At 32.9% G+C, this 12,427-nt stretch overlaps 1 protein-coding gene across 1 annotated transcript in view; it reads right to left on the bottom strand.

Annotated features, from left to right (window-relative positions):
* LOC149075036 (CD63 antigen-like) overlaps positions 1–12,192 on the bottom strand; it is a 29,229-nt gene extending 17,037 nt beyond the window's left edge. The window contains exons 1-2 of the mRNA XM_089246052.1: positions 11,942–12,192; positions 5,280–5,468 (exon numbers count right to left, since the gene is read on the bottom strand). Of these exons, the coding sequence (XP_089102178.1) occupies positions 5,280–5,468; positions 11,942–12,004 (252 nt within the window). The 5' untranslated portion in view covers positions 12,005–12,192. The remainder of the gene's footprint in view (positions 1–5,279; positions 5,469–11,941) is intronic.
* Positions 12,193–12,427: the final 235 nt, after the last annotated feature.

The raw sequence follows: 12,427 nt of genomic DNA, 5'->3' as shown, positions 1-12,427 counted from the left end.
ACTCTAATGTTTTGGCAGAATAGCGACTATTTGGCGGCTGAATACGAATTTTCTTCAAATCATAAATAAAATTGCTGTTTTTAATTAAAAAATAAAATTGGTAGTTTCAAATGATTGATATATAGTCCGCCGACCACAAGATGAATTTTTGCTGCATCATGTCACATCACATCGGATGATTTTATTCAATTTTTTTTTGGTAAAACGATTGCACATCGAGAAAAGCTCATCAGTGACTGAGCTTTCATGATTGGCATGTCCTTCTAGGGTAAAACAGAATCGTTTGACGTGACATGACGTACCATAGCCAAATCTCATCTCGTGGTAGGAGGACTATATATTGAATTTTAATTATATAATTTATTGGTAAGGTAACCGATTCTTATTGCTGTGACACTGACAATCAAATTTAATGACAATATAGACTTATCATATTTTAATATTATAGAGATACCTCAGCTAATAAAGATGATTCGTTCCGGAATCATGTTCATTAGCCGAAACGTGACTTCCTATAGGTTTCTATGGAAAATCGTTTGATTGGTTCCAACTTCTGCCCAAAACTTTCAATAATTTCTGTGTAATTGAGACTATACAGGAAGATGAGAGATGCTGAAGATCTTTTTATTTCCCAGTAAGTGCACAACCAACACCAGCTTGAATCTACTGTAAAGCTCATGTTGACAACCCAATCTGGTTCATAAGTACCCTCATCCATTTGTGATTCGGTCAGTTCATTTATGTCCGATACATGCTGATAGAGATGATCTAGAATGCCCAGACTGTTCAGCTTGATGCTAAGAGTCTTGAACTGAAAGAATGCATGCTCTGAAAACATAGGTACCTTTTTAAATGTATTTTCTATTTTGGCTGAATCATTTTACATAAAATGGTTCAAAGAATTTCAGAAAGATACATCTGAAAAAAGATTCAGTGGTAGGCATGAGTAAATAATGTCCTAGTGACAGTAATTCTAATAATGATTGAGAAAATTCAGTTCATGTGGCGGCTATTTCATTATAATGTGTGCATTTATTCATAAAAAATATATGTTAGCCGAATTTGTATTTGCAGAGCTCCCACTCAAAAAAAGAAAGAAAAAGCAGGAATAAAAAATAGGATGGAGAGGGTACCCCTCTCAGACAACATAATCATAGCACAACAAAAAAAATTTTATTTTAAAAATTTGATTAATATACTTTTTCCCATAGCACTATTTCAATATCCTATAAGATTGACTGAAGTCAAAATGACAGACATGACTGTTGCAAAAACATTTTTCAGCCAAAACAGTGCACTAGCAATCAAATAATTTTCTGTTCTCACAATATAAATTACTTTTTTTTTTTGGAGGTCTTCCAGAGTTGAATCAGTCAACTCTCTTTGACAATGTACAGCAAATTATGAAGGCATGTAAGATTTTTAAGAATGATGCTCCTTCAAGACCACTTTCAAAAGTAGTGTGTAAATTACAAGCTCAGATGTAAATAAATCACAGTGAACTGGATGGTTTTACTGCATTGCCATCCCTTTTTTAAAGGGATTTGCTTACGTTTTGTTGTTCAATATTAGTGTGCTCTTTGCCAAGTATTGTATACATTGTTTATGCCTCTGCACATGCCCTAAAAATACAGAAGACAATGGAATGCTATTGGATAGCATCAAAATCACTAAACGTAGAATAGGCCAATGTATCCAACTGCTTTGTAATGCAAACTGTTGTTTCACCTATACACCAAATGTACACCATAATTTCAATTGATAACTGCTGATTACTGTCCAAGAAACATGAAAAGTAAATACAAAATTATTTTTTCCATCCAGCCAGAAGTTTTTAATTACTTGAACCCTCAAACTAAGCAAATGAAAAATTAATAAAACAAATGGTCCGCAAACACCCTCCCAAATAACCATGAAAACTAATGATTCTGCCAAAGCAGAAATTGTATTATTGTGATCTATAGCATTTGTACTGTTTGGCAATACATTGATGATTCCCTGCTGAATTAAAACCAATTACACAAATTTTGTAGATAGGAAACATACTACAAAACCGAGAAAGTAAGACAAAAGTAAGACATTTTACCAAAAAGTAGAAAAAGACGAGTGGGAGCCTTGTATTTATTATCCAAAGCAGAAAAAAATCTTATCTGTAAAATTTGTAAGCCGAGGTGTTTGTTAGATAAGGTATCACTTTTTACAGAATTCTAATTAAGAAAACGTCAACTATTATTTACTCTGAAGTATTAATGCATCAAAATTTACAACTAATTTTTTCACTCTAAACATTCTTTGCCCCACACACTTTCAGTAGCTCTATACATTTCTTGTCTAGATATGTTGGTGAATTTCTGTAATTCACTTCCACCTTATCGCAGGATTCTATTTTCAGTTTCATGTTTTACTTATCCTACTGTGTGCTTAGATTTACACAGATATTCGGTCGAACAGAATATTTGTTGAAAAGGCTGAATAGGTAGAATACCGAATAGCAGCCGAATATTTGTCTCATCTCTAGAAAACATTAATGATGTCACATAATGAAAAAAATATGTAGCCTATTTAAATGAGCTTGGCAAACTTACCATCTAAAACTGGTACAACAGCAAGAAATTGATACCTTATAACTAGAGAACAGATTATATGCACTAAAAAAGTGGCAAAATATGCTTTAAAATTATACAAATATGCACTTAATTAAATATGCACACAAATTGCCAAAATGTGCAATAAACCTCCCAAAATATACATTAAAAATATTAAAAATTCCAAAATATGCACAAAGAGAAAATAGGCACCATGCATTAAAAAAAAAACAGGTGTGTTTTTAAAATACATCTTTTCTATTTCTTAGTGCATATACATTCATTTCACAGAAGAAAAAATATCCCACATATGTATATAACGCATATGCAAATAACTTTTACATGTTTTTTATTCCGACATTCTCAATTTCCAGTTTGTTGTAGCTGCTCAGTAATGAAAATACCTCCTCCTAACCAGATCATGGACCGCCTCTGTCTCTATGAATAGATTTTAGCAGGTGGTGAAAGACCTGGGCCATGCTTGGAAGCTGTGCATGTATGTGTTGTAAACCTAGTGTGAAGTCTGTTTCTCTATTATATGTAGTGCTGCCACGTGCCGTCAATTTTTCTAACTGAAGGAAGTGTATTGCTTGAATAATTGAATCGTTGTAGGCCTGTTGCTCTCTGTGGCGGGAATTTTAAATGAGTTTGGCTCGCATTCACATCTTGAAGTTGGAAACTACATAAACCAACTTTCAGCCGACCAACTCTGTGGCAACGAACAAAAATACTAGTAAAAAAAATTCTGGCACTATTTCTAAAAAAATTTTATGGGTTGACATATCTCTAGAAAGTCATTAATAAAACGATTAATATTCGTAACATACTTCACAAATTAATTCACTAAATCCCACCTTTGGAAAAAAAACCAATGTTATGAAAATATTATGAATATTTGATAAATTATAAAAAAAAAATAGAGCAAGTTCAAATAAACCTTTACAAATATGAATGTATTCTAAAAAATGCCGAAATATGCAAATTCATATGCATATAATCCGGGCTCCACTTATAATATACAGGCCTAACAGAAATTAACCTATTGTCAACAGAAAGTGGAAAATTAAAGTTTTACAAGTTATTCAGCCCAGAGTATTAAAGTAACTAAATAAAATCAACAAGAACAACTTGCAAAGAAATAGGAGAGATACAGAATTTGAGCGTATGTTCATAGACGAAAATAAATTCTGTACCTTCTTAAAATGAAGGTGATCATAAAGGCGCGTATACACTAGCTCGCAGATCGTGCAATGCAAGTGTTCACAATCGGTTGTTCAGTAATTTGTATGGTGTTGCGAACGATTAACAAATCATTCTTGATCTGTTTGAACCGATTCAATAGGAGTAGGTTTTTTCGACGAACACAAAGGATTTCTTCCTTCTAGTTTGGACGGCATCGTTATCGGTTTGCATGTTTGTACTTGCTTCTGAGCCTATCTAGAGAATACTTTTTCCCTCGTCCTATTTCGCGAAAGTCATTCAATTTAATAGTCATAATTGAAATCTGTCATTTTTGAGTCATTTAAATTAGTCATTAACAGTCATTTAAATTCGTCATTTTTAATAGCCATTTAAATTCGTTTATCATATCATGTTCCTCGATAGTTGTTACTGCCGCTCAAAATCTACAGATGGCGTTGAAACAGCTCTCGGATGGAGCCATCGTTGATGATGATTCGTTTCGGAAATCGTACCCACTGAATGCATTGCGAACGCTTGGGAATGCTTGCATTGCACGATCTGCGCGCTAGTGTATATGCGCCTTAAGAATATCCCACTTTGTCAATGAAATTTGATTTTCTTTGCTTTTAACTTATTTATAATAATTCTTTTAAAATAATTTAAAAATTTCTAAAAATCTTCAAAGATTTCAAAAATCTTTGCAACAAAAGCTTTAATGAACCAACTGAAACCTCGCGCCTTGACCAAGAGAAAATATTCTGGGAATATTCTCGAACTAAAAGTTGAAAAATCTGGTCTCTACCAGAAAACTGGATTTTAAATGCAACAAGAGCTTAAATTGATGACATGAAAAATGCAGGTTTGAATGTTATATCTCTTGGGTAGATGTTTTTCATGGAGACAAAAAAAAAAAAACTAAAATCGGGAATTGGAAGAAATGCTTGAATTTCTCAGGTGATTGTGTAGAAAAAAAAATATGTGAACAAAAAGGTTTTATCCTTTAATATGTATAATGCATGTATTTCTTTTGAATTATTTTAAGCGCAACTTACTTTGATTCACCTATGGATAGATATTGTACACAGGGGATTGGGTATTTTTTTTAAATAGAGGGTCCTGTTTTTATGAAAATTTTCCTTATTTTTGTGAAAAATAATTTTAAGGAAAATGAAACGGTCAATTTATCATAAAAGAAATGAAATGCTACATTTATGGTTTTGTTAATTTGAATTTTGTAAAGAGGGTCTGTATGCAATATCCAGAATTTTGTGAAGGGTCCTGAAAACGAGCCCCAACTTAGGCTTGGCAGACCCTTGGTATGTGGCAAAACATTTATTAAATTAACATGACAAGCTTTTTCATAAAGCGCAAAATCATTCATATGGCCATTTATTACAAAAGATCAAAATAACATTTGAGTTATTTGAAGTTCAGACCTTATCTAAAATCAACATAGTTTACCAAATGGTCTTAATATAACAGTAGGTATTTTTTTATAAAAACGTAACTCACAGTCGTAACCATGCAATGGTTCTCTTTCACGGCACCCCAACATCCCAGGAAAGCAATAAAAAATATGACGACTCCCAGAATGATGATGAGTATTGGAGCAGTGACAAATTTGCTATCAAGAAGAACCGTATAATGAGCTCCAGAGCTCTGTGCAATAGCTCCAATGATAACCAATGTGAGACCACAAATCTAATAAAACAAAATAAAATTAACTTCATACATAAAATATCCACAACTTAAAACATTTAAAATTAGTTTAAAAGCAAAATACGCAAATGTTACATTTGATGAGAGAAACTAGTCAAGTCCACATATAACCTGTTATAATATTGACCTAACATATGGCAGTACTTCCTGTATAACGATGTTCTCCTATCTCTTGAGAATTACCTATATAGGAGTTTTACTGTGTATCAAATGTCCATCTACATTGGATGTAAAAATATTCAAATAAAAATTGATTTTAAAGACTGTATAATACTATAAACTTTTATAAAGTTTTTATTTTCACTCGCAAAATACAACCAACAAGCTAATCTGTTACCTTTGAGCGAATTCGACCAACAAGCTTATTTGTTGCATTTGTCAAGTTCTATAAAAAAACTTATGGTGCCCAACTCAGTGATCATCACATACAACTCTTAAATACCTGGTATTCGTAACTTTAAACGGTTTTTAAAATTCCCCTGATCTGCATTAAACTGCCACATTGGCGATAAAAGTGTTTCAAGAACCTGAGTTATTTCGAGGTGACAGTAATAAAACAAATCAAATTTAACGAGATCTTGGGATTGTCACTGTAAGGGTTAACACGATTAATTTCACCCATCAAAAACATGAATATATATCTATTTTCAATCCACGAAATCAAAAAGTGACTGCTTTCAACTTTTTGTCAAAGCATTGTTCTGAAGAAATATTGGCCAGTGTTGTGTGCCGATTTCGTAAGCTTTATAAAAAAAAATCCTATGGTTCCTTATAACAATTTCTGTAGACTTGTTTGATCACTTTTTTCCCTTATTCTTAACCCTACAATACTAAGTACGATAAATACATGTTACCTATATTACCCACTATGTTCCTGAGACGTGAAGTTAGTATTCTAGGGTTAACATATAAGGATGGGATAAATAGTGATTTAATATTACAATATTAAAACTGGTACCTAGGCAATGAAGATGATTCGTTCCGGAATCACGTTCGTTAGCCGAAACATGATTTCCCATAGCTGTGGAAATTTTTTTGATTAGTTCCAGTTTCTGCCCAATATTTTAAGAAAAGTTTTTTAAAGTTTTTTTCTAGTACTTGATTCAATTCTGTCATATGGCATTTCTTAATTTGTTTTAGATTTATTTATATTTATGCAATATTGTTGGTCCAAGGCCTGTACAAGAGGACGCGGTAGATTACACATAGGCTTTGAAATATTTGACAAGAAATCCAAGATAGTGGATCGATCATTTAAATGACTGAATAATTTTGTAAAGCATGGCTAAGCAGGAGATAAGTCCGTAAGTAGTGAGTGGGCCGAGATTACATTCAAGTTTAAGATCGAAAACTGAACTAAAATATAACCAGCGGTTGTGAATAAAGCGGGTGGATTTATTTCGGATAGATTCAAGTTTGTCTATGTTACTAGAGACCTCAGCTGCATAAGAAAGAACGGGAGAAATATAAGTTTGGTAACAAAGAAGTCTGACGTCACAAGTAAAATGTTTAGATTATGACTTCCAGATATTTAAATTGAGAAACTTGGGATATGGTTAAGTTATTGATCGAGTATGAGAATTTAAGAGAAAGAGTTTACAAGTACCTCTCATGAGAACTGTTTTAGATAGATGGTATCCGAATTTTTTTTAAAAAATTATTGTTTGTAACAAAACCTCAAAATCCGACTGTTCCAGCTTCAAAAAAAATGTTAAAGAGGCGGTGCAAATCTGGACTTTTTTTCAAAAAACTTGGAATCACATTTTATATAAGTGCCACAGATAAATAAAACTGACAATAAAATTTTTAATTTTTGTTAGTGTCTCGAAATTTTTTCATTTTAAAATATCCACTCTGTTACAGTCATTTCGAAAATGTATTTTTATGCCAGATTAAATCTGATAACACTTTTGAGCTTATAGAAAGGTTTACTTTTAATGCTTTAATCAACAATTTTGGATTTGGCTTTTGCAAAACGACTTAATATTTACATTATATCTTTAGTACCAGGTTTTTCTATGTCGGATGTCTACTCTGTTACATCATAAATAAAGATTTTTTTTTTCATCTGTTGTAGCATCAAGTGATGGTGCATGGAAATACACTTCGAAATATGAAAAAAAGTTTTCATCGACCATTTAAATTTATAATGAAAAATAATTTAGGATAATTTGTCCACTGTTTTATGTGTCCACTCTGTTACATCTTCCAAAAACTCAAGCAATACAAAAGAATGGAAACTATGATTTAAAGTAAATTTTTTAAGTTAAAAAAAGGTTTGGGAGGTTTAAATTAAATTAAAAAACTTATCTATTCAATTTAAACCCTTCACCACATTCTGCATAGTGTTATTTTTTCAGTAAAATATGAAAGTAAAGTAGTACATGTCGTTAAAATTACTGCCAGGCACAGATCCGTGGAATGTGTCATAAAAGGCACTTTTTTTAGAAGTTTCTGGGTCACCTATCAGATTTTGTATATAATTTTTGGGGAAAATAAAAATATATTTGCATAGCTTATTTCGAACACGAGATATCTTTCTCTAAGTTAAACATTTCTGTACATTTTCTGTTACAATGGTGTCAACTCTGTTACGGGAAATATTTTTGGAGTTCACAGGCAGGAAAATTTAAGAACACTACAAACTAAGATGTTAAATTATAAATTACCAACCCATTCTGTCAGAAATGAAGTCGATTTTAAATATCTAAATATATGTAAAAAATAAAAATTTTCCATGTGCTATTTCGAAAAAATCATGAAAAACCATCAAAATGAAAAAAGTTTTAAAAATTTTTTAACTGCCTTTTTCAACATATGTGTAAGAAATAAGCCAATTTCATTATTTTACGAGATAAAACAAATAATTTGTGTTAGGTTATATTTGTTCTTATAACAATAGACAAGATCCATGATTTTCAGTCATAAAATGCAAAAAATAAAATATTACAAAATGAAAGTTAAAAACATTTATGAAATATTAAACTTCAAGTCATTGGCTATAATTTGAGATCAATTTTATTTTGAAAATTCAATTTTGAATTTTTCATTTTAAAAGTGTGGAATGTACACTTTTTTGGGAAGGATTCATATACAGGAAAATGAGAAATGCTAAAGACTTATTTTCCCAAAAAGTACACAACCAACACAGCTTTAATCGACTATAAAACTCATGTTGACACAATCCAATCTAGTTCATAAGTCTCCCCATCCATTTGTGATTTTGTCAGTTCATTTCAGAGTCTAATACACGAAGATGGAAAAGATAATCGCCCAGACTGTTCAGCTTGACGAGTCTCGCACTGAAAAAGCGCATGATCTGATCTTAACCCCAGAGTACTATCATCCGTGAACTTTCACCCTACAAAATCCTTCCAGGTAAAGTACCCTCAACCTGCTGCCCCGGGCTATTATTTATCCATAGGGGGCCACGGGTGAAAACAAATTGAAATGCGAGTCACAAAACGTAATTAGAAACTGTTCGAGTGAAATATGGTGGAAAATAAAATGTGGCTACTTTCAGAATCCGATAGTCTTTTAAAACCTCAATGGTCTAGGCTTCCAAAGCGCAGTAGGCCTATGCCAGAATCTGACGTCAGTCACAAACAATCAGCGCCATTGGAGATCAATCTGGAAGAATTTTAACAAAAAGTGCAGAAAACAATTTTATGGGGATTTTTACCACAGAACATTTCCACTCAGCCGAGAAAAGGGCTCATTGCCAAACAATGTAAAACACTCTGCTTTCAGAATGTGGGGGCCTATCTGGGAATACAGATGCAGTGTAATCCAGACTGCCAAGGCAAGTATAATGATGCCAGGTTAATATTATGTTTTTAAATTTTCCATTCCAGGTGACGCTAGTAACGCGGGCTAATCAAATGGGGTCTCCCTTTACGCATAATGTATTTAAAATAACGTCATTTAGTTTCCCATTGTCTAAACATGTCATTATCAGTGTCATTCATTATCGTCTCACTAGAATTATGTCAGGTTGTATTTTTCAGATATATTTATTCTTATTTTTTGTAACTTCTGCCTTTCCATTTTCAGTGCCGTAAAGAAATATTATTTTAGTTTACTATTATTTTAGAGTCTGGATACCCAGTGACACAACGGTTTATTTTTCAAAGGGAGTCCAGGTTTTATTTTTTCTTAAGGAATATTTTTACAACTAGAAGGACTATTTATTCAAGAGGGAATTCCCAAAAGAGTCTGGATACCCAGAGAAACTTATGCCCGGATCGATTTATTATTTAGAAAGAGAGTGGTTTTTATTTATTACATATGGAGAATATTTATTTGTAATATTGTTGGTTTCCACTTTCATTACGTTTGTTTTTTTTGGCATCCATAGTCAGTCACAACCTAGGCGACTTTTTCTCAGGATGTGTTTGGTGCAAAGAAAAAGGTAGCAAAGTAAGCAAATATATTAACTATTACTTCCTGCTAAGTACGGTTGTCCCAGTATCACACTTTGTCCCAGGATTTCTGACTGTGAGACGGCCATGCGTATACCTTCTACGCAAGAAAAAACACCACTGAACTCTAGCCCAGGGTAGACAAAGGCTGTGAGCGATGCGTGAGAAAAGACAATTCATTGTGTAGGTGTTACTTGAATAGTCCCGTATCTTACCAAACACTCCAAATTTTCCCCATTTAAATTCTTGGAAAGGACAGTGGTTCCCCTCTGGTTCAGCTTCTGGCCCAGGGGTTCAGATCAATTTTATTTGTAGAATTTTTCATTATAAAATCAGTTTTGTCTAAATTCAATTCAATAATAATCTCACTCATACATAGGAAGAGGGGGCTAGATAAGACAGGGGTTCACTAGAAAAAATATGGTTTAAAGGGAACCATCAGTGAAAAAGTTAACCATTAATATAAAATACTAGGGAACAGCTATAGTATAATCTGCCGCTAATTCTAAATACTTTTTTCTCACCGATATGTCGCCAAGGCAGACATAACACTTGGTAGCCAATCACTTTTCCAGAACATTTGTTGAGCATTCTCTTTCCGTCGGAATAATGTCTTACCCCCCCCCCCCCCAATGTTACTAGCTGGGATGTGCTTTTGTTTGGCTGCTGTGCTTTGAAAAACTGTTGAGCTAATATCCTTTTTCTGTTGGTTTTTTCAGATTTAATTCTTTTTGGAGATTTTATTACACTGTTCCTTTGCGTTGTTCTTTCTTTATGTGTGCGCATTCCATAGATTCTTCAGACTCCAAAGTCAAGTTGTATCGTTCAACTTTAGTTATTTATGTCTTGATCAGTTTATTACTTTAAAGAGTCCCAGGACAAGGGTTTAAAAGAGAATAGTTTCTATTTATGTAACAGGAAAGACTGTTAAGACAGTTGCTTATTTAAAGAGTCTGGGGTTTTTTATTTATCTAGTTTAAAATGTTTAATCTCTATACCTTATGTTTTGATGTTCAGTCCAAAAGTGATATTTTTATTATTATTATTATGCTTGTTGGTTTCAGTTCCGTTTGCCGATTTTTTCGATTTTTTTCTTAGGCATCGATAACATCAGTTATGGCCTTGGTGACTTCTTCGTTAGGCCACTGGACGTGTTTCGCAACCAAAAATAAGTCAATTGGATGCAGATCATACTATAGCTATTGCAATACGAGTAAATACAGTACATGGAACAGGTTCATTATTAAATTTCAATTTAAAAAAAAGTTGAAGGGGTAATTCACCCCTTCGTATTCCCAGGTAACAAGGGACTTCGGGATCTGGTTTCCCCCCCCCACACGACGAAATTTCTGGCTAGGACCCTGCCAGGTAAATTAATTTTAATGATTTAACACAACTACCAGAGCTGTCTTTCTAACCGCTATCACAAACATTCGCGATACTACTGCTGTGAATGCCGATATATTTTATTTTTAGATTAAACCAAGTGCCATAAGAAATAAATTTGCGTGTTTCGCAATATTGTCATATGACATTAAGCCCGAAATGCAACGGAGCATGGACGATTCTATAGTCTATTGTTAGAAGAGCCAATCAATTTCATTTCCCAAAAAAATGCATTCATAGTGTATTTAAAATCCGGATGAAAAACAAATTCCCAACCGTGGTCAAAATTAACGCCTTGTATTGTTAAAACGAACTTTTAATGATTTTAAAAACAAACAAATGAAATAGAAACGCATATAATTTAACTTAAAAACATTAAAATAAAACGCGACACGTCAAAAAAAAGGGAGAAATTTTCTTTCCGCGAAACGCCTCTCTAATCATGATGTTGCAGTTTCCGCCCGATATGGCATTTCATGTTGCGTCACAAAGCGAAAACAAAAAGGTCTAAACGTGTCAACATGATTACAAAAAACAAAACATCTTTTCCCAACATGAAAAACCATAGAATAACATTTACAAAATAAACACTCAATAAATAACGCAGTCAAGAAAAAGAGACATTTTTTAAAAAGAGTTAAAACTTACCACGAACACGAAATTGAAGATGAACATAAGGTATTTAACGACACTCATCCCGCCTTGCACCATCTTGAATTCAAAACTAAATTATACTCAAACAAAACTTAAAATTAAATGGATGAAGTTAATTTATATATTCGCGTAAATATATAAATGGTTTTTTAAAAAGAGCGAATTATTTCTCCGACTTTTAAAAGACGCGTCGACACAAAGAAAGAGACCGACTCCAGTGATGGCGAATGTAGATGTTTTTTTTTTAACAACGTGACAGCGCCTCTAGCATCACATGACTTAACCCCGTGACGTCATATCACGGGTGTCCGATGACGTCATGCTATTATGATTTTATTTATTATACCTTTTTTCGGGAAAAAAAAGGAAACAAAAAACTCGTGATCGGAATTACTCTTAAATAGGCAAATAAAAAAAATATGATTAGTTCTTTCTTCTTTTTTTTTTACACCGAAACATGATGTTTTCCATATTTAATAT

The sequence above is a fragment of the Pholcus phalangioides genome, unplaced genomic scaffold (genome assembly GCF_987345545.1).
Source record: "Pholcus phalangioides strain wild (caught in Gottingen) unplaced genomic scaffold, Ppha-v1.0 ptg000016l_1, whole genome shotgun sequence".
Classification (NCBI taxonomy): domain Eukaryota; kingdom Metazoa; phylum Arthropoda; class Arachnida; order Araneae; family Pholcidae; genus Pholcus; species Pholcus phalangioides.
The sequence above is the reverse complement of the archived record's forward strand: the minus strand, read 5'-3'. Positions and strand labels throughout refer to the sequence as shown.